The sequence below is a fragment of the Bufo gargarizans genome, chromosome 4, assembly GCF_014858855.1.
Source record: "Bufo gargarizans isolate SCDJY-AF-19 chromosome 4, ASM1485885v1, whole genome shotgun sequence".
Taxonomy (NCBI): domain Eukaryota; kingdom Metazoa; phylum Chordata; class Amphibia; order Anura; family Bufonidae; genus Bufo; species Bufo gargarizans.
The window spans coordinates 234,566,586-234,591,953 of NC_058083.1; the positions used below are offsets into that span (position 1 = coordinate 234,566,586).

Consider the following 25,368-nt stretch of genomic DNA (forward strand, 5'->3'; position numbering starts at 1 on the left):
GTAAGTGCTCGCATAAAAGACAAATCAGAAGTGCACAATAAGCTTTCACAGCGGGTCATTTTCTCAGTGTCAATAAAAGAGCAGTGTACGGGAGTGACATCTCCTAATGCCATCTAGTCATCTGCACTTCCTGATTATGCCAGCTTCTAAGTAACATTCAGCCTGCACAAATAAATCTTCTGCTAGGAGGAAAATGCTTCAGTAAAACTGATAGTTCTGCACAATTTGTTTTATTGCAATTATGTAAAAAGCCACCTGAAAAAAATGAGCCTTCGATGCTCAACTACAGCAAGATTATAAGACTAAACTCAAGAAAGCATCAGTTACCTATCAAAGAAAACTGTATCTTATCGGTATTTAGTAGCTTTCGGCTTGATAAAATAGGACAAAGAAACACAGGACAAGATGTTGACTGCTATATTCTGTTTTATATACAGGATTTAAATAATTGTTCAGTAATAGCAAAATAAAAGACAGTTTTCACAACGACATATAATAAATAATCATAAGTAAAGAATAATGCTCAAATCATTACTACTCAAACAAATTAAATAAATACAGAATGACTAAAGCTGGTTTTTAAACTGTTAAACCAAATTTGTATTCAGTAATCAGGAAAATGTATTTAAATAGATAGGTAGATAGATAGACCATAGATAGATAGATAGATAGATAGATAGATAGATAGACAGAAGAGCCAGGAGCCATGCTAGTAATTTTGCCCTCCCTTGAACACTATATTTAACCATACAATAGTGGCTGTCTTTTTGATATTCACACATTTCAAGTAGCTCTCTTTCAAGACTTGAAAATTGAAGTAGATGTCTGTTCTATGATCACCTCTCTATTGCCTATTTTGGCCATGATGTAGTGCATCATTCTGTTGCTGGTAAAATAAGTTCCTGACCACTTTCCTCCTGTAATCAGATAATTGTTGAAGGACATTTTTCTTTATTTAGCAAGGGGCTATGCAAACCAGATCATCACTATAACTGAATTAGATTCCCTAATAAAAAATAAATAAATTGCTTACAATTGGAGTTAGTTTTTCTACTGCAGTGCATTCATTTTTAGCGTACATTTATATGCACATTTTGAACTACAGCAAAGGAACAGACTACCAGAGTTCATCGTATCGGGCATAGCCGGATATTGCCACTCACCACTGGATCCCTATTGACTATATTGCAATACAACTGGGATCTGGCAGGTTTCTGGTTATAAATGCTGGCTTTTGGCCTGACAAAAAATATTGCATACAGTATTTTTTCTCTTGCCGAAGTCTGGCATTTATCCGGGAAGCAGCAGGATCCCGGTCATATCCTATGATAGTCAACGGGGATCCGGCTTTGTGAGGCAATATATGTCTATGGCAGATACGATGAACTCCAGTAGTCTGTTCTTGTGCCGGAATAGACTACAGGAGTTCACAATGTATGTGTAAACTAAACCTATGGGAATACGTCAGCAGACTTGGCTCCAGTTAAAATCTTTCAATGTAGAGGGGAATCAATTTATCTGACATGTCCCCTGCTCTATTCCTGTGGGTTTTAATAATGTCACTATAGAATTTTAGAAAACCAATTACGACTACAGGAATCTCCCAGCTTAGGCTTGGCAATATGCTATGTAAATTGCCTAGCTGATGTGTCACAAACAACATAAAGGTCCCAATATTTTAGTCATACACTCCAACACTTTATAGACTACCCAAGAGTATTAAACCTGAAAGCACAATACAAATTTTAATATAATATATAGTATGGGCAGCCACTAGAATATGTATACATTTGGCTTATTCTAGCTATTGTTTTCCAATGCTACTAAAATCAATTAGCATTCAATGAAGCTTTTTTACATTCATATTGCTGCATATAACAGCATAACCATAACAGGAAAATACTTTTAATATTGAAGCTACACTAAACATAATTTATAGCTATGTTTTTCTCAGTCTAGAAAAAATATGTATATATAATATATCCTAAAATAGATTTCAGTTCATGGAATGTAACATAATAGCAGATTTGTTATTTAAGCAGGTACGTTAAGCAGGTACACTAATATTCATAGTGAATATGTTGCTAATGAAACTTTAGAATTTGTCTTCTTATTTAATTCAGAGCAAATAAAATGACCGGCTTCCATCACTTTGTAAAGGTCAACCCCCTGGAAACAGAAAGAGACCAATTCTTTAGTAATTGCAAAAAAAAAGGAAAAAAGAGAATCTTACATTCATTAATCCATTATACAGTTTATTAGTTTACTATACAGATTTAGGAGAGTTTGACACTTAAAGTGGTCCCTAGGATTTTCTATTGATGGCCTATCCCTGTGACAGGACATAAATATCCGATCATCTGGGGTCTGACACCCCGCAAACCTCTCGACCAACTGATTTAGAGTCAGCATCAGAAATGCACAGCTCTGCCCATTGTGTAATAAATGTAGCAGGTAACTGTCAAGTGGGAGCAGCGCTTAAGTTACTGGTTTGGTCCACCACATGATGAATGGAGCTGGGTAGTTTCGGCATAAACCTCTGGCACTGGACTGTAGAACAGCTGATAGGTGGTGGTGCAAGATGTTAGACCGCATCTAAACCCAAAATTGATAGTCTTTTCTCGAGATGGGCCATCAATATAAATATCCTATGACAACCCCTTTAACTATGAAGATGACCTAGTTGACATGTCTAATTGATATCCTGTTAAAAATCTCACTAAGCCATGGCCAATTTTTGAAAAAGTAGAACGAGTAGCAGAAAAAAGGCAAAAGTCTGTGAAGCTCATGATGAAATTTGATTTGGCAAATTCCCCCCACTGTCTTTGTAGGATATAATACATGCCTAGGCTGCTCTAAACTATGTATACATTTCAGTCAAGTCAGACTTGTCTATCTGTGGACCATAGGAGCCTGAAGTGGTTCACCATAGTTCATTGAAAAACAAACCCACTTGCAGATTGTAGTTGCTATTGCGCCCATGGAGGCCATGTTCCTGTTTTAATGAGAGATGTGAACCTGAACAGGTATGTGGTCAGAATTGCTGCAATGTTGGCAAAGGAGGGAAATGGAAATGTATTGGAGTTATGGAAATGTAATGGGGACATCAAGATTAGTGATGACCTTGCGGTTTGCGGTTAACTTTGCGCGTTCGCGATAATTAAAACATGTGGACATATGGCGATGTCCGCACGTGCCATAATGTTTTGCATTGCGCCGAACTTTAACCCATTACACATCCAAGTTCGGCACTCCATGCCTGAAGAACAAAGATCCTTCCTCTTGAGATGCATCCATTTTATCCTACACCCACAACGTTTTCAGATTTGAAGACACCCTATACATTCAGACCAAAGGGACCGTGATGGGCACGCATTCCGTGCCCAGTTTCGCCAACCTTTTTATGGGGGTGTTTAAGGAGACCTACATCTACAACTTAGGCGTAGTGATGGACCAACATCTGCCGGGACGGTTTGTGAATGTGACCGCGCAAACGCAATCAAATATTCGTGAAACACAAGTTCACGGCGGCGGAACCTGAAAAACCTTCAGCTCATATCTGCAGCCAAGAAATAATTACTGGAATTGCACAAATAGTCCTACAACATGGACAGTGACATACCAGATGTATTATTCGAATTTGCGATCTCCATTATAATTTTTTTTCAATGCGAAATATCGGCAATATAATCTTCGCTTACGCGCATGCGCACACCAGTTATAATTATTTTTTCCAATACCGTTTGTTACTGCGTGTAGCAGAGGGAACGCAGCAAAACCGCAAAAACATGCTGCTGTACCCAAATGCACTATATAGAAAGTATATTATTGGTATATAACACCCGCTTCTATCAGTTTTTTGGGGGGGCCAACTGGTATATCACACCAGTTATAATTATTTATTATAATTTTGTTTGTCACTCTGTGTAGCTGCAGTATTGCTGCAGAACCGCTCACCACTGCTGCACAATACAAATCCACTATAATATGCTTTCTATGTTAGAAAGTATATTATAAGTGTATTACACCCCTCTGTACTGCACACCTATCAATAGTACACCTATACCAGTCCTTAAAAGGACTTTTGTGGACCTATTTGATAGTGTTTTTGTCCCTAACAGTCTGTCCCTGCTTCCACACAGCAACCTCTCCCTACACTGACAAAAGACTGAATGTAAAATGGAGGCCAGATCTGGTCTATTTATAAGGTAGGGGGTATGTCCATGTGCTGAAACTTTTCAATTGGCTGATGGATGTGTCATGGGTCAAAGTTCTTCACAATGTAAAAGAATATGGCGGGTGCGAATATCGGTATATGTTCGCATGTTCGGCGAATCGGGAACGAGCAAAGTCTGCCGCAAACCGACCACCGGGCGAACCGCAAGACCATCACTACTCAGGAGACTGGACCAACCTGATTGTTTGTATGGGAAGGCGACATTGCGTCGGTGGAAGGGTTTATTAAACATCTTAATAACAACAGCTGGGGCATCACGCTCTCAGGGACCCACAGCAACTCAACTGCCGAATATCTGGATCTAGAGCTCAACTGTACCAGTGGAAGAATAATCACCTATACATATTTCAAGAAAGTCGACTGTAACAGCTACCTCGACTTTTCCAGTAACCACTATAAGAAGTGGAAGATTAATATTCCATTTAGCCAATTCAAACGTGTCAGATGGAACTGCTCAGAAGACAGTGACTTTATGGCACAGAGTGAGATTGGTCCAGATTCACACATGGCCCAGATTCACACAGAAAGGTTTACCCCTGAGATAATAGAAGCGGCCTTCAATAGAGCCCGTGCTCTCACACAGGAAGATTGACTACCGGGTAAAGAAAGCATGACCATCAAGAAGGACCCTCCTGTGGGAAGTTATAGTACCAACTTCTTAACTACTTTTACCAGCAACCATACCATGATTATAGAGATCCTCTCAAAACGAGACCCCATCCTTAACAAAATTCTGCCAGAGAGACCCCGCCTCACATTCAGGAGGGCCCAGTCCCTGAAGAACCTACTCTTCTTTGTCTTCTATTTGGAGGAAAATGTAAAATAACCTGAAAAAGATGGGCAACAAGTATAAGTGTGTGGCTGACAGGAGACGTATGAATGGTCCGGACCTGAAGTGGGTGATTCTGTGTGGCTGTCTACATGAAACATTAGGCTTAAGGCACCTTCTTGGAAGTTGGACCCAAGATTTATTGGTCCAAATAAGATCATTGCCATTGTTAACCCTGTAGCCTTAAGTCTTGAACTTCCTCAGGCTTTGAAAATTCATAACATATTTCATAAGTCATTGAAAAAATGTGTCGAACCTGTTGAGCCGTCCTCCTTGCATCCCGCTCCTGTCATGGTGGACAGGATTGTGGACTCCCGAGTTCTCCGTAGATCCCTCCAGTATCTTGTCCACTGGAAAAGGGTATGGACCAGAAGAAAGGATGTGGGTTCCAGGGGCCGATGTTAATGCTAATTGTCTTGTGAAGGTATTTTACAGGGCTCATCCTGATCAGGTCGGTCCTGGGTACCTAGCGGTCACTCGTAGAAGGGTGGTACTGTCACGGTCCCTTCTGTGACAGATGTCAGGAGATCAAGGAGACTGGCGGAGCATGGAGGAATCTAACAGCCTCTTTGATTACTCTGATATTCAGTGTTTGTTTGTTACCTCATCCCCTGTTTCAGGTCTAGCTTAGTACTCATTACTCTACCATATATAGTGTTGCCCCACCCTTATGACTGTGCGGTAGAAAGCTTCATTTGGGTTTGGCAGAGCTGATGTGTGGTCCTCTCTGGTGTCCCTGCTCTTCCATCACTACATAAGTTAAGTGTCTCATTTGTTTGTGTTTTGTTTTCCCTTCCTTGCCTTTTGTTACTAGGCCTCAGGGAGACGCCTGTTCCTTCATCGGAGAAGGAACGGGTTGCCTCAGCCCTGACAATATTCTTAGGGTCTCCAGTGTCCCAGGTTAAAGGGTATGGCCATTTCTACCTTCAAGGGGTAGGGTTACTAGGAGGTGAACTTTTCCTTTCCCTAGTGTTGAGGACTAGTGGCTTTCCCTTTCCCTCCTGGTTGTTAGTTTGGTGATTCCTCCTATACCTCATCTGTAACAGCAGGCTTACGTGGCCCAAATGTTCGAGCGTAAAAAAATTATGACGCCAGATAATCCTCTTGCTGCTGGCTTGTTGGAACTGCTAGCCCGCCAACTACTGCCATATAAACTGGTGTATTACCAAAAAAACAAAAACACACATATATGATAATAACACATTTTATTAGATGACATCATAAAAGACAATATACAGTGGGATGCGAAAGTTTGGGCAACCTTGTTAATCGTCATGATTTTCCAGTATAAATCGTTGGTTGTTATGATAAAAAATGTCAGTTAAATATATCATATAGGAGACACACACAGTGATATTTGAGAAGTGAAATGAAGTTTATTGGATTTACAGAAAGTGTGCTATAATTGTTTTAATAAAATAAGGCAGGTGCATAAATTTGTCATTTTATTGATTCAAAAATCTTTAGAACTCATTATTGGAACTCAAATTGGCTTGGTAAGCTCAGTGACCCCTGAACTACATACACAGGTGAATACAATTGTGAGAAAGAGTATTTAAGGGGTTCAATTGTAAGTTTCCCTCATCTTTTAATTTTCTCTGAAGAGTAGCAACATGGGGGTCTCAAAACAACTCTCAAATGACCTGAAGACAAAGATTGTTCACCATCATGGTTTAGAGGAAGGATACAGAAAGCTGTCTCAGCGATTTCAGCTGTCTGATTCCACAGTTAGGAACATATTGAGGAAATGGAAGACCACAGGCTCAATTCAAGTTAAGGCTCGAAGTGGCAGACCAAGAAAAATCTTGGATAGACAGAAGCGACGAATGGTGAGAACAGTCAGAGTCAACCCACAGACCAGCATCAAAGACCTACAACATAATCTTGCTGCAGATGGAGTCACTGTGCATCGTTCAACCATTCGGCGCAGTTTACACAAGGAGATGCTGTATGCGAGAGTGATGCAGAGGAAGCCTTTTCTCCGCCCACAGCACAAAAAGTGCGGCTTGAGGTGGGCTAAAGCACATTTGGACAAGCCAGATTCATTTTGGAATAAGGTGCTGTGGACTGATGAAACTAAAATTGAGTTATTTGGCCATAACAAGGGGCGTTATGCATGGAGGAAAAAGAACACAGCATTCCAAGAAAAACACCTGCTACCTACAGTAAAATATGGTGGTGGCTCCATCATGCTGTGGGGCTGTGTAGCCAGTGCAGGGACTGAGAATCTTGTCAAAGTTGAAGGACGCATGGATTCCACTCAGTATCAGCAGATTCTGGAGACCAATGTCCAGGAATCAGTGACAAAGCTAAAGCTGCGCCGGGGCTGGATCTTTCAACAAGACAACGACCCTAAACACTGCTCAAAATCCACTAAGGCATTTATGCAGAGGAACAAGTACAATGTTCTGGAATGGCCATTTCAGTCCCCAGACCTGAATATAATTGAAAATCTGTGGTGTGACTTAAAGAGAGCTGTCCATGCTTGGAAACCATCAAACCTGAATGAACTAATGATGTTTTGTAAAGAGGAATGGTCCAAAATACCTTCAAATGGAATCCAGACTCTCATTGGGACCTACAGGAAGCGTTTAGAGGCTGTAATTTCTGCAAAAGGAGGATCTACTAAATATTGATTTCATTTCTTTTTTGTGGTGCCCAAATTTATGCACCTGCCTTATTTTGTTTAAACAATTATAGCACACTTTCTGCAAATCCAATAAACTTCATTTCACTTCTCAAATATCACTGTGTGTCTCCTATATGATATATTTAACTGACATTTTTTATCGTAACAACCAACGATTTATACAGGAAAATCACGACGATTAACAAGGTTGCCCAAACTTTCGCATCCCACTGTATAAATAAATAATTGTATGAATATTGAATAGCAGCAATGCAGTTAACGCTGCGAATCAGCAGCTCACCAGCAGCTCACCAGTAGGTTCACAAGGTAACAATACCCCCTAAGAACCACTCCTTATGGCTTAGCAGCAACATGCATGAGAAGACATAAAAAACTGCTCAACAAACCAGAGGAGGGAGTATGTTGTAAATGGTCCAGGTAATTTGGATATGCTTTTGCACTTTGTGGGGTTTAATAAATATAGCCCAAACCCCCCCCCCCCTTTTTTTCCTTGAGGTTAGTCTTGGAGATGTGATTTATGTATTTTAGTTATAGCTGGTGACATGTCCCGCTGCCATTGTGTTGACGTCCGGTGTTTCCCCTGCACATTTACCTATGTAGACTTATAGCTGAGTCTATGGTGGAGGATTTAGTTCGGTTAGTACTGCTAGGCGAGGGCCGCTTGGTGCTGTCATTATGACATCATTGGTTGCCATGGCCACCCTGTTATAGAATAGCAACAGCCTACCTTGATCATGTGATCGGGTGTTTTTTACCGATCATGTGACCAGTTTGATCATTTGAGCGCAAGTAACTCACGCGAGATGTCATCTTTCAGTTCCAGCATGACGAGATGAACGGATGTGAAGTCATCGGCGGATCTGCACATGACATTGCGGGACGTGAGTGGTTAGATTCACCAGCTGCAGGGCTATTTGAGAGGATTAGGAAGGCAGGTTAGACACGCCCCTTAAAAAAGCCAAGCGAAATGAGCGTCGGGGTGCGCTCTCCAGAGGTCCAAGGTTTTTTCCCCTACTATACTTCATCGGGTATTGATCTGTTATCTGCTGTTATTAGGCTTTATATAGGTCTCATTATGCAATTGGTTTTCTATGCTATCATTTTTGTTACCCTTCTTTGGCTTTTGAAACTTCTCTGGTTCTTGCCTGCATAGTTTTTTTTACCTGGACCATTTACAACATACTCCCTCCTCTGGTTTGTTGAGGAGTTTTTTAAGTCTTCTTATGCATGTTGCTGCTAAGCCATAAGGATCTTGGTTCTTAAAGGGTGTTGTTACCATGTGCACCTACTGGTGAGCTGATTTGCAGCGTTAACTGCATTGCTGCTATTCAATATTCATACAATTTTTTATTTATATGTTGTCTTTTATCTAATAAAATGTATTATTATCATACATGTGTGTTTCAGTTTTTTTTGGTAATATTGAGTATATTTTCACACATAGCTCTTCATCTTTTTGATGATTGTTTCGGTTATACTCATATAAACTGGTGGACTCAGAGGCCTTTAGAAAATTTGTGGCAATTGGCACACCACAATGGAAGGTCCCTAGTAGGAAATATTTCTCCCAGAAGGGCATCCCTGAACTATATGGCCACGTTCAGCGGCAAGTTAATATATCCCTGGCACACAGTGTGGGTGCCAAGATACATCTGACCACAGACACGTGGACTAGCAAACACGGGCAGGGAAGATACATAACTTTTACTGCCCACTGGGAGAACCTTTTGACGGCCATCAAGTATCTAACCCGTGGCACCCGTATGCATTTGGTGTTACCACCACGAATTTCATACAGGCTGGCCTCTTCTTCTCCTCCTCCTACTCCATCCTCCGTTTCTATTGCTACCGCCTCTTCCGCTGAACCCCCCATGATCCCCAGAACCTATTTGACATGCCAGGTGAGACGTTGCCATGCTGTGCTGAAGCTGTTGTGCCTGGAAGCCAAGAACCACACCAGTCCTGCACTGCTTTCAGCTCTGCGGTCAAAGGCGATCAGTGGCTAACCCCGCTCAATTTGACAGTTGGTAAAGTGGTGTGCGACAACGGTGAAAATCTGCTGAGCGTGCTGAAACAGGGCAAAATGACACACGTGCCGTGCATGGCACACGTTCTGGACTTAGTCGTGCAGTGATTCGTTGTCAAATACCCCGGGGTCCAGGACGACATTTTAGATCTTACACTGCCATGCCTTGCCTTGCTGATGTTCAGCGGAGACACCACTTGCGGAGCTAGAAGATGAGGAAGTCGCAATGCTGAATGAATTCCCAGGGGGGCTACTCCATCTGAGACAAGTCAGCGGGAGTCTGAAGAGTAGTCAGAGGAGGATGGTGGCTGGGGGGAGGAGGAGGAGCAAGAAGAGCAGGCTTTAAACTTTTTGGGGATTCCTGGTGTTGTCCGATGCTGGGGGGAGGAGACCTTAGACGACATTCTCCTGGGCGATGAGCAGGAGCCAGGGCGCGTCACTGCTTCCAATTTAGTGCAAATGAGGGCCTTCATGCTCCAGGTTTTGAAGAGGGACCACGGTATAAAAAGCTAAAAAGTCAAGGACCTATACTGGGTGGCAACGTACTTAGACCTCCGGTACAAACACAAAATAGCGGACATGTTACCAGCATCAGAATGCAGCATATCCAGGCCTTGCTGCGAGAGATGTTGCATTCTGTTATTGCGGCCACTGGCAGAGGAATTTCCACCCACAGCAAAACAGGAGCAGGTGCCAATCCTACCGTGCCTGCAAAATGAGGATGGTTTGAAGATGTATTGGTCACTTCGATTATGAGATCATTCTTGCAGCCAACCCATCGAAAGCCACCCTCTGTATCTAGCCTTAGGGAATGCCTAGACCAACAGGTGTCCGACTACATCGTGTTAACGGCTGATGTGGACATTCTGAGAAACTGACTACTGGGTGTGCAGGATTAACCTGTGGCCAGAGCTGGTACAATTTGCCATGGAACTCTTGGCTTTCCCCTCGTCACGTGTCCTGTACAAAAGGACGTTCAGCGCAGCAGGGGTGATCATGACCAATAAGCTCACTCACCTAGATCACGATTACCTCACATTTTTTTTAATGGATGAGGCATGGATCTTGGAGGAATTCAACACATGTGATGGCCACGTGTATTTGAATTTCCTTATGCCAGTCCACACATATCTACCACCACCCAGAACAAAGAATGGTCCTTGCCTTATGTATATACAGCGGCATAAAAGGTCTTTTATGTCAGATGAATGCCTAATTTCTGGGGCCTGTACTGGCCGACAGTTACATATTAATCCTGTGACCGCATAATGCACCTCCAGCCACAGAATTCAAAGTTATTTGCTGTCAGGTAAATGACTATTGGCAAATTTTTGGGGCCTGTACTGGCCGACAGTTAATTTTTTTTTAGCTCTAGCCACATAATCACACACTTGTCTCACTCCTCTGCCTCTCATTATGGTAGTGTATGAACTGCATTTACCATAAGGACCTTCTAATGTTATAGGGTTACCTAATTGTATTATTATTCGGGGGTAGGTCTAATATCTTTATATTATATAGATTCTAGTGTATTATACTGTGCCCTGTATTTCCCAGTAGAAAATTAACCTTGGGAAACACAGTCCTCATCCCTGACCACCAGGACCAGGTAGCACTCTGGCTGTACATGGCGGCCTCCCCTCTCCGCCAGGCTGCTCCGCTGTGTACTGGTGCTTATTCTGACACGAGAGCTGTTCACATCCTATTTTTGCCATCCATTTAATACATAACAAAAATGTATGTGTTAACAGATGCCTCAGACTGATGCCATGCAGTGGCGTCCGTTCACCATATAGTTCCATGGTAGAAAAGAAATTTACGTTAACGTATGCATTTTTTTAATGGACTCTGCAGGATACAAAAACATGGCGTGCTGCACATTTGTATATATCAAACCGATAGGAAATAAAACATCTCTAGGCTCCAGCAGGGCACATTTTTGGGAGTTTCCCTTTAAGACGCATAAAAATGGCCCCTGATTAAAATACATATTTTTGGTGGAAATTTTTGCCAATGATCCCCCTCTGGTATATCACTGTCCATGTTGTGGGACTATTTGTGTACTTCTAGAAAGTGTTTGCTGGCTGCAAATAAGACCTAAAGGTTTTTCAGGTTCGCCTGCCATTAAAGTAAACGGGGCCCGCCACGAATGTACAGTTCGCAAACACGCTGCACAGGATTTCTGCTAAGATCTTCAAGCAAAATGCAGGCAGCTGTCCGGTCGCGAGCAAATGGAGGTGGTAAGTTTGAGTTGAAATTATTTAATCTGTCAATAAAAGTTAAGTTTTAGTCAATTTGTATAGTACACAGTATGCAAAGAACCAGTCATAAATGTGCATATATACTGATTAGTTATACCATTAAAACTACAGACAGGTGATGTGAAAAACATAGATTTTTGTGACAATGGTACCTGTCAAGTGGTGGGATATTTTAGGCAGCAAGGGAACAGTTAGTTCTTTAAGTGATGTTTTAGAAACAGAATAAATGGACAAAAGTACTGATCTGCGTGTCAAGGGCAAAATTGTCATGGCTAAATGAATGGGTCAGAGCAAAACAAAAGTAGGTTCTCTAAAGTGTTCTTGGTGTTCAATAATTTGTAAATGCCAAAAATTGTCCAATGAATGAAAACCAGTGAGTTATCAACAAAGTCAAGGGTGCCTAAGGCTCATTGATTCATATAGAGTACAAAGGCTACCCCATCTGGTTCAGTCCTACTAAAAAACTAATGTAGTACAATTTGCTGGAAAAATGCTTGCTACCATAAAAAGATGTCAGAACACACAGCTGAGTACGAAGCTGCATAGACATACAATGGTCAGACTCCAGTTACTGGTTCCTGTCCACCATTGACAGTGCCTGCAATGAACTTGGGAGAATCAGAACTGAACCTTGGTGCAATAGAACAAACGAACCTAGGCTACAAAATTTTCTTTTACACCATGTGGACATCCAGTGTAGCACTTACTTGGAGAAAAGATTTTCTAGTGTGAATCCTTGGGTCCTGGCATTCATATGGGTGATACTTTGACATGTATCAGCTGCTTAAACATTGTTAGAGACCAAATACAACCCTTTTTGGCTATGGTATTCCCTAATTACAGTGTCATGGGTAAGGAAGGTAGAGAGGAAGTGCACCCCCTAAACTGCCACCCTCAACACTGTCCCTGCCTACTTGCACCACCCGCCCTAGGTGACGGGGTGCAACTGGGCGACGGTCCCTGATCTACGTAAGCGTAGAGCAGAGCGAACAGAGAAGAAGAGGAACAGACAGCCAAGGCAGAAGGCGGTACACAAGACTAAGGCAAACGGATAGACAGGGAGGTAGATAAGACAGTACCTAGTGATGGGAAAGGCAATGGCGGGTCAACTAGCCGAGGTTGGTCCGGGAGGTCACGTCAATGCAAGGGATGAGGCAGGAGATGAAATCCGAGAACGAGCAAAGGTCAAATCCGAGAGATAGCATAGGTACCAAGTGAGCGGGCACAGCGAGGTCAGGAAACAAACAAGGTCAATACCAGAGGTCAAGTAAGAAGCAATAATAAAAGTGCACACAGCCCTAGAGACGAAAATCACAGGCAACCTGTGGCCAGCAGGCTGCCTGTATTTATAATGGGGAGTGAGGGTCATGTGACGTGGCCGGCGTCACATGACCGACAGACAGGCGAGTCGAGCATCGTGTGATAAGCTCGGCGCTCAAGGCAGACCTAGGAGCAGGGAGCCTCCCAGCTAGCAAAGCTGCCCTGGGAGCAAGGCCAAACACAGATCCTCGCTCCCGAAGCTAAGCAGCAGGTCTGCGGCTGATGGGAGATCGAGGGCGCCCCGTTACATACAGTAGTCTCTTTCAGCAGAATACTGTGGCCCGTTCAATACTATAGTTGATTGCGAATATTGGCACTTCGAGAATTTGCACAGATGTAGAATATAGTACTATGTATTTGCAATTGCGAATATTCTAGATTTTTTTTCATCAGTAACCTCCCTTCTTGCTTATGGGCCAATGAGAAGGATGCAATATCTTTGTCAGAGCTTAGCAACATCCCTAGCAACCAATAGGAAAGCTGTCTACCCTTTTACTATATTTTCTGCATTTTTTTTTTTTTTTGCAGTTCTGAGAGAGAGAGAGAGAGGGCACAGTGACATTGCTGTGCTCTGTGCTTTCATCTGGACCCTATTCCTTATCCAATTACATTAGATTGTTAGTTAGCTCATATATATAATACAGATAGTTAGTGGGAGATAGTCAGTGTAAGTTAGATAGTGATATAGTTCCAGTGCAGGGTGTTAGGTAGTGTGATAGGAATTACTGTTTCTATGCTATCCATACATACATGCTACAGACATAGTGGTGTTATGTCACAACAATACTTAGTGCACCAATCAATAATATCTACTCAGACTTGATCAAATGTGAAGTTGCATGTATTGCGCAATAATATGCGCGTCATTAGTGCTGATTTGCGAAATCGCGAAAATAATGACTGGAGATCACAAATTCTAGAATTGATTGCGAATATTATGCAAAAAAAATTGTGAAATATCACAAAAAATAATATTGCCTATGCCACTCATCACAACTACAAAAATTGTTTGGGAATGATTTGTAAAATATACGAGTTCAAGGTATTTATTTGTACTTTAAATACTGTACCAGCAAAGTCCAAATCTGTTGTGATCCCACCTCACTCTATTCAACGATTAAAGGATCTGCCGCTAATGTGCAAGATACCACGGGACATCTTCAGAGGTCTTTTCAAGTCCCTGGCTCAATTAATCATAGCAAATGCAAATTTGGTAGGACAAGAGGACTCTACTGTATATAATAATAGGCAGATGGTTTAAATGTTATGGTTGATTGGCGTAAATATAGAAAGCACTTATGACAATTTAGGCACATTAACACAAGAAAGATATTGGGTGTGTATGTGGAGCTTATGTGCTAAGAAACTGGCATAAGGTGGCATTGTCTTGAGAATAAAAGCTGCTTCTTTTTCATTACTACACAGTGTGTGCTGTAACCGGCAGCTCATAATATTTGTGTTATGACCAGAAGATATAGTGGCGAATATGGATAGGCAATATTTGCTTTCTACACATTAACAGCTTGAGAGAGAGCTACAATTATAATGGCAGAACAAATAGATAAATTGGTCAGATGAGTGTTCAACAGAATGGTCGTGTATTACTGTCAGTGAGAATCATCAAATATACTCTAGGATGGAGATGTTATATAGCACAGATACACTTAGATTACACACACAGTCAGGCATGAAATGAGGCACTTTGAGACTTTCAACAATTTCTATATGAATTGTCCTGAACATAAAGTACGGATTCGACTTGTTTGTAACGAAAAACATTTGGCTTATACAAGGCTGAATGCCTGAAACTGTAATCATCGAAAAAACATCACTAGGACCAAAAGGTAGGAAATAGACTAAAAGCTTTTCATGTGTTTACCAAACCGTATGATTGCCTATAATAACAACTATAATAATAATATTATTATTATTATTATTATTATGTGATGTCAAACATATATAAGTGTTTAGATATAAGATATAAGTGTTTATAAGATACTTTATGTCGTGTATGTTGTGTGAGTTATATTTTTTCTCAATTTCATATTTATGAGTATATCTCAGCCAGAAATTACCGTATTTTTTGCCCTATAAGATTTTTTGAGGAGGACAATAAGAAAAAAAGATTTTCCATTCGACCTCAGATCAGCAATCAGACCCCCAATGTTAATCAAACCTCAGCTCACAGCCCCAATCAGATCCCCAATGTTAATAAGATCTCAGATCAGAACCCATTGTGATTGACCCCCAATCAGACCTCAGATGAGACCCCCATGCCTCATATCAGCCCCCAGCTATATGTGATCAGCCCCCAGTCATATAATCAGCCCCCAGCCATATGTACTCAGCCCCCAGCCGTAATTCAGCCTCAGATCACAAAATGAAAAACCTACTAACCTCTCCTGCTCCTGGATGCCGCCGCTCCTCACATCGCGATCCTCTTCCTCCTACTGTCGGCTGTGCTGTGAACTGGCACACACAGCGTGAGATCACAGAGCGCCCTCACGCTGTGCACAGCCTTCACAGCCAACAGCCGAGGACCAGGATGCGGTGAGTACAGAGCCTTCACTGCTTCCTGTTCCTACTGTACTAATGAGTAGTGATGAGCGGCATAGAAAATATTCGAATTCCCAATATCTTGTGAATTTTTGGCCGAATATTCACCATAAATTCGCAAATTTGAGAATTGGTGATCTCCAGTCATTATTTTCTTAATTGCGAAAATCAGCAATGTAATATACAGGGTGGGCCATTTATATGGATATACCTTAATAAAATGGGAATGGTTGATGATATTAACTTCCTGTATGTGGAACATTAGTATATGTGAGGGGGTAAACTTTTCAAGATGGGTGGTGATGACCATGGCGGCCATTTTAAAGTCGGCCATTTTGAATCAAAATTTTGTTTTCTCAATAGGATGAGGGTCATGTGACACATCAAACTTATTGGGAATTTCACAAGAAAAATAATGGTGTGCTTGGTTTTAACGTAACTTTATTCTTTCATGAGTTATTTACAAGTTTCTGACCACTTATAAAATGTGTTCAATGTGCTGCCCATTGTGTTGGATTGTCAATGCAACCCTCTTCTCCCACTCTTCACACACTGATGATGTGTTTCTCTCTTTATGCACTGAAGCTGGCACGTTACCTGAGTTTTTCCGGCAAGATGGTGCACCACCACATTATGGGTGTCAGGTCCGAGCATTCCTAGATGAACAGTTTCCTGGAAAGTGGATTGGTCGTCGTGGGCCAGTTGAATGGCCCCCAAGGTCACCTGATCTGACCCCCTTAGACTTTTATCTTTGGGATCATCTGAAGGCAATTGTCTATGCTGTAAAGATACGAGGTGTGCATTTCTCCTGCGGTGTTGCTATCAGTGTGTGAAGAGTGGGAGAAGAGGGTTGCAGTGACAATCCAACACAATGGGCAGCACATTGAACACATTTTATAAGTGGTCAGAAACTTGTAAATAACTCATGAAAGAATAAAGTTACATTAAAACCAAACACACCATTGTTTTTCTTGTGAAATTCCCAATAAGTTTGATGTGTCACATGACCCTCTTCCTATTGAAAAAACAAAAGTTGGATTCAAAATGGCCGACTTTAAAATGGCCGCCATGGTCACCACCCATCTTGAAAAGTTTCCCCCCTCACATATACTAATGTGCCACAAACAGGAAGTTAATAATAACTTTTCAGAGACCCAAAAGCCCTTATAGGGACTAATGTGTGTGGCAGCAGCAATCTATATTATTAGCGCAACCTGCACTAAATAGCTAAAACTTTACAGACTACAGACCCAAAAGCCCTTCTAAGGACTATTGTGTGTGGCATCAATATCTATTTTTAGCGCGTCCTGCGCTAAATAGCATACAATAGTTAGGCCGCTGCAGACAGTGACATTAGCTGCGCCATATAGCCAGTGTAAGGTGTGCGCATCCCAAAAATATCTGTGACATCCAGTGTACTTTTTCCGTAGACGGTGTCCGCTGTGGAGAGTGACATTAGCTGAGCCACATATCCTGTGTAAAGTGTGTACATCCCAAAAATATCTGTGACGTACAGTGTACTTTTTTCGTACACGGTTTACGCTGCACATCTCCAGTGTAACATGTGCGGTTAAAAAATGTGTCTGTGACATCCAGTGTACTTTGTCAATAAACGGTGTCCGCTTCTGTCAGTGACATTACCAGGGCCACATCTGCAGTGTAACATGTGCGCTTCAAAAATGTATCTGTGACATACAGTGTACTTTTTTGCGTATACACTGCGTACAGTGACATTACCGGTGGTACCTCTCCTGTATAATGTTTCCTCATCCCAAATACCTGTGACATTCCCTGTAATTTTTCATTAGCCACTGGTGACAGCATTGACATTATCTGCGTGATATCTCCTGTGTGACGTTTCCACATCTCAAATACCTTTTTAAATTTGTTTGCACTGTAGGAAGGCGCAAGGGTCCGTGATTGACAGAAGGTACGTGTCACCGAGGTTCCTGGCCTCGGTGAGATAGGAACCGGTAATTTTGTGTGTCAGCGGCAGCTAGTGCTCGCTGACACTGTTTTACTTAGTGTGGCTGTAAAGCCAATCCGTCCGGTTCTTATTGGGAGCAGCCAAAGAGAGGGTGGGTGGCTGTTCCCCATGTCCAGGCCAGGTTTCGGGCTGGGTTTAAAAACCCAGCCAGCAGCTCAGCTGGGTGTGGAATGATCCTCCAAGTGATAGTGAAGCTGTGGAAGCTCTGTGTTTCTGGGAGCTGAGGAGATCCGCCATGCTGCAAGGCTGAGAGCCGCATGAGAGCCGCCTGCTTGGAGTCAGGTGTCCTTAGGCTGGGTTCACACCTGAGCGTTTTACAGCGCGTTCCTACGCGCTGTAAAATGCACAACAGGCAAGAACCAATGATTCCCTATGGGAATGGTTCTCACCTGGGCGTTTTACAGCGCGTACGATCGCGCTGTAAAACGCCCGACGCTCAAACAAGTGCTTGAGCTTTTTTTTGGGCGTTTGTCGCGCGTTCCCGCACATAGAAATTCGGGAACGCGCGACAATATGTGAACGCCAATCTCTGTATGCGCGATTGTAAACGCCCGTACAATCGCGCATACAGAGCGCTCGTTTCCGAACGCTCAGGTCTGAACCCAGCGTAAAGCCTGTTGTGGTCTGCCAGGTGATTTATGTTGTTCTGGGGACTCTTGCTGTGTGAACTAACACCAGGACCCTGTAAAGCATTGTTTTTTTTTTTCTTTTCTGCCTTTTCTGTGTGAATAAACACTGGACTTTTGTTTTTCAATTCAACCACGGTCTTGCCTCTGTATTGTGTCTGCTTACCCTGCTTACCAGAGCAAATCCCTACAGCACATACACTTCCAAATCCTACACTACTGTATGTGTGACATACTTTCAATTATATATAACATTTAATATAAAGAAGGCAAGCAGTAAGGGGTGGGGCAGTGGCCGTGATGCTGATGGTGCACGCAGAGCACAAGAAAAACAATCATCCACGATACCTAGCTTCATGTCCCAGCAGTGGCGTACCGCCAATATAGGCAGACCACGCCGTTGCTATGGGGCCTGCGGACAGGGGGGCCGGAGCGCATGGAAGGCCCTGCCCCCTATGTATACTCTGTACAAGACACAGTTTAATCATGGGGTCTTGAGGCGGCCGGTGGCCCAACCACTTGAATTCTCCCACTATGTCCAGGAACTAACTCTTTTCTACTTATCCCCTGGTGATGCAGAGTCCGGACAGCCAACCTAACCTTCTTCCATTAGCCCATACATTCTATTGAACCACCTCCTGTTTGCCCATGCATTCTATTGAACCTCCTCCCGTTTGCCCATACATTCTAGTAAACACCTCCCGTTTGCCCATACATTCTAAACCACCTCCGGTTTGCCCATACATTTTAAGCAAGAGAATTGAACGGCACTCCTCTAGGAGATAGGTGGTGCTCAGTTGTAAGGGGAGTAGCAGTATTGATCAGCCATCTACATTACTACATTACTTAAGAAACAAAGGCCGTGAACAAGGTCTATGTATGACCTAAACGTTGGCCAGTGATTATTTATGAGGATGGATTAAAACAATGAAACAAAAATAATGAAATAAATAATAAATCATTATAAAATTTCTTCAAAGTCCCATGGTTGCCCATATATTTTGTTAAGGGGTCAGAGTGACTTTAGGACATGTGCAGTATTACAATCGGCACAGCGTGCTGTCCGGAACAGATACTACATAGTGAGGCATAGACCCAATCTCCCCTCAGATATCACCTACCTGTGTATGAATTTTGAGTAAGTACTTAGGTGATACATACGTTTCACTGATCTGCACATTTTTTTGAACTGACAGATGTTCATATTTGCTCATGTTTTTTTCTTGTACATTTTATTTATGCACCTCCTGAGTCCTCTATGAGCCTACAGCCTCCCCCCCCCCCAGCACATCACTAACATCAGCAGCAAGGAGTTAAAGGGGTTGCCCCCAAAATGCCTGGGCACCTTACTTACCTCATTCCCCGGCACCCGCATTGCTTCTGATGCTCGCACAGCCGCCACTGCCTCCCTTGCATCACGCAGATGAGCGACATCCAGCGACATGGGGGGGCAGTTAATAGCAGGCCAAGTTTTTTTATTGATACCATTTTGGAGAGCATGTGTGACTTTTTTATCACATTTTATAATATTTTTTTGGGGCTAAGATAAGTGATGAAAAAATGGTGCTGGTAGCAAAGGGGTTAAGATGTGGGGTTTTAGTACAGTGGACAGAGGCAGGAGGAGTGATGTGTATGCCGGCTCCTGCCCTGCACTTTCTCAGCTGTGCTCACATACACATGGCGCCCTGTGTCCACTGTCCTGTGCCCACTCTGCTAAAGCCTGACATAGCCCATTTATGCCCGGCTTTACCAAAGCAGACAGGCAGGAGCAGTGATGTGTTTTCTAACTTACTGCAACAAAGTTGGTGAATAAAAAATAAATAAAAATATTTATCCCTAACGGTTTCAGTAGGTCATGTATACATGTCTTTATTGGCAAATAGGGGTGTAGCAGGGGAGGAGCCAGGACAGAAGGTGGTATGGGCCAGGGATAGGTAGTGGGTGGGGTTAGGGGTCCCAATTCAGATTCTTGGTATGAGGCCCAGTGATTACTATGTACGCCCATGTGTCTCAGTCTCTCGAAGTCAGACCAGTGCGACCAGTTGGTCGGTTGCATTGCAGCAGATAATGCTTCCAGTCGGTTAAGCACCACCCTGTCTTCCACCAAGTCTATTCTGAGTAGCCAAGAGTCTGCTCAACCCAATCCTCACCCTGATCCTCCTTCCTCCCACCATGGAGAGTCTGGGCAAACAAGTGATCCCATACTCGGATATTCCGAGTTGCTCTTTTCAGCTCCATTCCATGATTTGGCCCTCTCCCCAAACATGCTTGAAGAGGGACAGATCTTGTGCCCTGAATTCCAAACTCTTGAACATGCACAATCACAAGAAGATGATGGTGGGGAACAGCAATTACTGTTTAATGAGGTGGATGATGATGAGACACAGTTGCCAATAGCTCAACGGCAATTACTGTCTCAAGAGGTTGAGGAAGAGGATGAGACACAGTTGTCAATCACTGAGGTAATTGTTAGGTCAACAAGTCAGGAGGATGAGCACAGTGAGGAAGTGGAAGAGGAGGTGGTGGACGATAAAGGTGGAAAGCCGAGTGAGGAGAGCAGTACAGAGGGGGAGGGATCTGCTGCACCACAACAGGCTGGAAGAGGCAGTGGGGTGGCAAAAGGGAGAAGGTGGGCCAGACCATACAGGCCCGCAACGGTTCCCTGGAGCACCCGCTTGCAAAGATCTCTCTTGCCAAGGGGTAGGTGTTCCGCAGTCTGGCGCTTTTTTGAGGAAAGTGCGGACGACAAAATAATTGTAATTTGCAACCTGTGGCATACAAAAATGAGGAGGGGCGTGAACACTAGCAACCTCACCACCACCAGCATGATCCACCATATGGCATTAAAGCACTGTAATACAGACGTGGACAAAATTGTTGGTACCCTTTGGTCAATGAAAGAAAAAGTCACAATGGTCACAGAAATAACTTTAATCTGACAAAAGTAATAATAAATTAAAATTCTATAAATGTTAACCAATGAAAGTCAGACATTGTTTTTCAACCATGCTTCAACAGAATTATGTAAAAAAATAAACTCATGAAACAGGCATGGACAAAAATGATGGTACCCCTAGAAAACACAGAACATAATGTGACCAAAGGGACATGTTAATTCAAGGTGTGTCCACTAATTAGCATCACAGGTGTCTACAACCTTGTAATCAGCCATTGGGCCTATATATATGGCTCCAGGTAATCACTGTGTTGTTTGGTGATATGGTGTGTACCACACTCGACATGGACCAGAGGAAGCAAAGGAAAGAGCTGTCTCAAGAGATCAGAAAGAAAATTATAGACAAGCATGTTAAAGGTAAAGGCTATAAGACCATCTCCAAGCAACTAGATGTTCCTGTGAGTACAGTTGCACATATTATTCATAAGTTTAAGATCCATGGGACTGTAGCCAACCTCCCTGGACGTGGCCGCAGGAGGAAAATTGATGACAAATCTAAGAGACGGATAATCCGAATGGTAACAAAAGAGCCTAGAAAGACTTCTAAAGAGATTCAAGGTGAACTTCATGCTCAAGGAACATCAGTGTCAGATCGCACCATCCGTCGTTGTTTGAGCCAAAGTGGACTACATGGGAGACGACCAAGGAGGACACCATTGTTGAAAACGAATCATAAAAAAGCAAGACTGGAATATGCCAAACTACATGTTGACAAGCCACAAAGCTTCTGGGAGAATGTCCTGTGGACAGATGAGACAAAAATCGAAGTTTTTGCCAAGGCACATCAGCTGTATGTTCACAGACGAAAAAATGAAGCATATCAAGAAAAGAACACTGTCCCTACTGTGAAACATGGAGGAGGCTCTGTTATGTTCTGGGGCTGCTTTGCTGCGTCTGGCACAGGGTGTCTTGAATCTGTGCAGGGTACAATGAAATCTCAAGACTATCAAGGAATTCTAGAGAGAAATGTACTAGCCAGTGTCAGAAAGCTTGGTCTCAGTCGCAGGTCATGGGTCTTGCAACAGGACAATGACCCAAAACACACCGCTAAAAACACCCAAGAATGGCTAAGAGGAAAAAATTGGACTATTCTAAAGTGGCCTTCTATGAGCCCTGACCTCAATCCTATTGAGCATCTTTGGAAGGAGCTGAAACATGCAGTCTGGAAAAGGCACCCTTCAAACCGGACACAACTGGAGCAGTTTGCTCATGAGGAGTGGGCCAAAATACCTGCTGAGAGGTGCAGATGTCTCATTGACAGTTACAGGAAGCGTTTGATTGCAGTGATTGCCTCAAAAGGTTGCGCAACAAAATATTAAGTTAGGGGTACCATCATTTTTGTCCATGCCTGTTTCATGAGTTTATTTTTTTACATAATTCTGTTGAAGCATGGTTGAAAAACAATGTCTGACTTTCATTGGTTAACATTTATAGAATTTTAATTTATTATTACTTTTGTCAGATTAAAGTTATTTCTGTGACCATTGTGACTTTTTCTTTCATTGACCAAAGGGTACCAACAATTTTGTCCACGTCTGTAGGTGGGCCAAACGCCTGGGTCCACAATCTGTGTCTGCGGGTCACACCACTGACTCCTCTTCCCTTGTGTTACATGCTGGCCAATCCCCTGTCGAAGGCGCAGGCCCAGATGCCTCCCACCCTGCACCTGGACCTTCGCAAGCATCATCAGGGACCCCATCCACTTCCGTGTCCCAGCACAGCGTACAAATGTCCTTGCCCACAGGCCATAGCACTAAATGCGCAGCTTTCCAAATTACTGGCCCTGGAAATGTTGCCATTTAGGCTTGTGGACACTGAGGCCTTCCGCAGCCTTATGTCGGTGGCCGTGCGCATTATGCAGTCCCCAGCAGCTAGTGATGAGCGGCGTAGGCAATATTTGAATTTGCGATATTTCACTAATTTTGGGCCAAATATTCGCCATAAATTAGCAAATTCGAGAATTCGTGATCTCCAGTCATTATTTTCTTGATTGCGTAAATTGGCAATGTATTATATTCACGATAAAAATCGCGATTAGAATATTCTGGATCAACACTAAGAGTAACTTTCCTAATGTTTGTTAGGGATTTTGCTAAGTGCCGATATTTGTGATGAATTCACAATTAAAATATTCGCGATCAACACTATTTGCGAATACGAATATAAAGCACTATATTCTAAATATTCACAAATTCTCGAAGTGGGAAAATTCATGATTCGAATATTCGCGATCAACACTACCAGATCATTATTTTTCAAGGTGTGCCGTGGCCGCCTTACACCAACATGTGTCCCGTAACATCACACATGCCCTGACCAACACAGTTACTGGGAAGGTTCACTTAACCATGGACACATAGACAAGTGCATTTGACCAGGTACGCTACATTTCCCCGACGGCACACTGGGTAAATGTTGTGGAGGCCGGGAGCGAATCATACCCTAGGATGGCACAGTTGCTACCTACGCCAAAGATTGTGGGCCCTACGTCGATCAGGGCTTCCGCCAGCTCCTACGTTAGTGGCTCCAACCCCCACTTCTCCTCCTCCCCTTCCTCCTCCACTTCCACTTCCGAATTATCTGAGTGCAGCACCAGTCAGTCATCAGTCAGTACCTGGAAGCAGTGTAGCACTGCAGCAGGGAAGCAGAAAAAGGCCGTGCTGAAGCTGATATGCGTAGGGGACAAACAGCACACCGCCGCAGAGCTGTGGCAGAGGATAAGAGACTGAGCTATGGCTCTCGCCACTAAAACGGGAACCAGGCATGGTTGTGTCTGATAATGGCCGTAACTTGGTGGCGGCTTTGAAGCTCGGCAAGCTCACACACATCCTATGCCTAACCCACGTTTTAAACTTAGTGGTTGAGCAGTTTCTAAAAACCTACCCCAATTTGCCTGAGCTACTGGTGAAGGTGCGCCACGTGTATGCACATTTCTGCAAGTAATCAACAGCTTCAGCCGGTCTGTCAACGCTGCAGCAGCGCTTGAAATTGCCATCTCACCAGCTGTTGTGCAATGTGAGCACGCGCTGGAATTCGACGTTCCACATGTTGGCCAGGCTTTGTGAGTAGAAGAGGGCAGTAGTGTAATACCAGCTGCAACATGGTCGTTGTCTTTCCAGTCAGCTTCCGCTATTTACAAGCGAGGAGTGGGCATGGATGTCCGACCTCTGTGAGGTTTTACGCAACTTTGAGGAATAATTACAGATGGTGAGCAGCGATAATGGTATTATCAGCATCACATCCCACTTCTGTGTCTACTCAAACGTTCGCTGCTCACAATTAAGGAGGATGCTTTGCATGCGGAAGAGGTGGAAATTGGGAAAGACATTACACAGGGTGATAGCCAGACCACCCTCAGTTCGTCTTCTCAGCACGAATTGGACGATAAAGAGGAGGAGGAGGAGCAGGAGACGGTTGCCTCCGCTACAGAGGGTAGTACCCATGGAAGTTTTATTCCATCTGTTCAGCATGGATGGGCAGAAGAGGAAGAAGACGATGAGAATATTGAGGGTGATCCTCCTGATCACAACAGCAAAGTCTTGCCTGTTGGTACTCTAGCACACATGGCTAACTTTATGCTAGACTGCCTTTCCCGCGACCCACGCATTATACGCATTACAGACAACACAGATTACTGGTTTTTCACCCTTCTTGACCCCCGCTACAAAAATAACTTCTTATCTCTCATTTCTCTGGTGGAGAGGACAAGCAAAATGGTGCAATACCAGAAGATCCTTGAAAAATTGCTCCAAAAATTTCCATCTGAAAACACTGGTGGCAAAATCCATAGTTCCTTGGCCAACCAAGGAGGGGAGACAAGGGGAACACAGCAGTTTTAACAGAGGCAGGGCAACATTCTCCAAAGCCTGTGACAGTTTCATGACACCCAGCCAGAACCCCCACTCTGATGCGTGGCCTAG

At 43.2% G+C, this 25,368-nt stretch overlaps 1 protein-coding gene across 2 annotated transcripts in view; it reads right to left on the reverse strand.

The window, feature by feature from the left end:
- Nucleotides 1–533: 533 nt before the first annotated feature.
- Nucleotides 534–25,368, reverse strand: part of HMGCLL1 (3-hydroxymethyl-3-methylglutaryl-CoA lyase like 1) — a 229,495-nt gene continuing 204,660 nt past the window's right edge. For both annotated transcript variants that reach the window (XM_044291495.1, XM_044291494.1), the window contains one exon: nt 534–2,169. In XM_044291495.1, the coding sequence (XP_044147430.1) occupies nt 2,068–2,169 (102 nt within the window). In that variant the 3' untranslated portion in view covers nt 534–2,067. The remainder of the gene's footprint in view (nt 2,170–25,368) is intronic.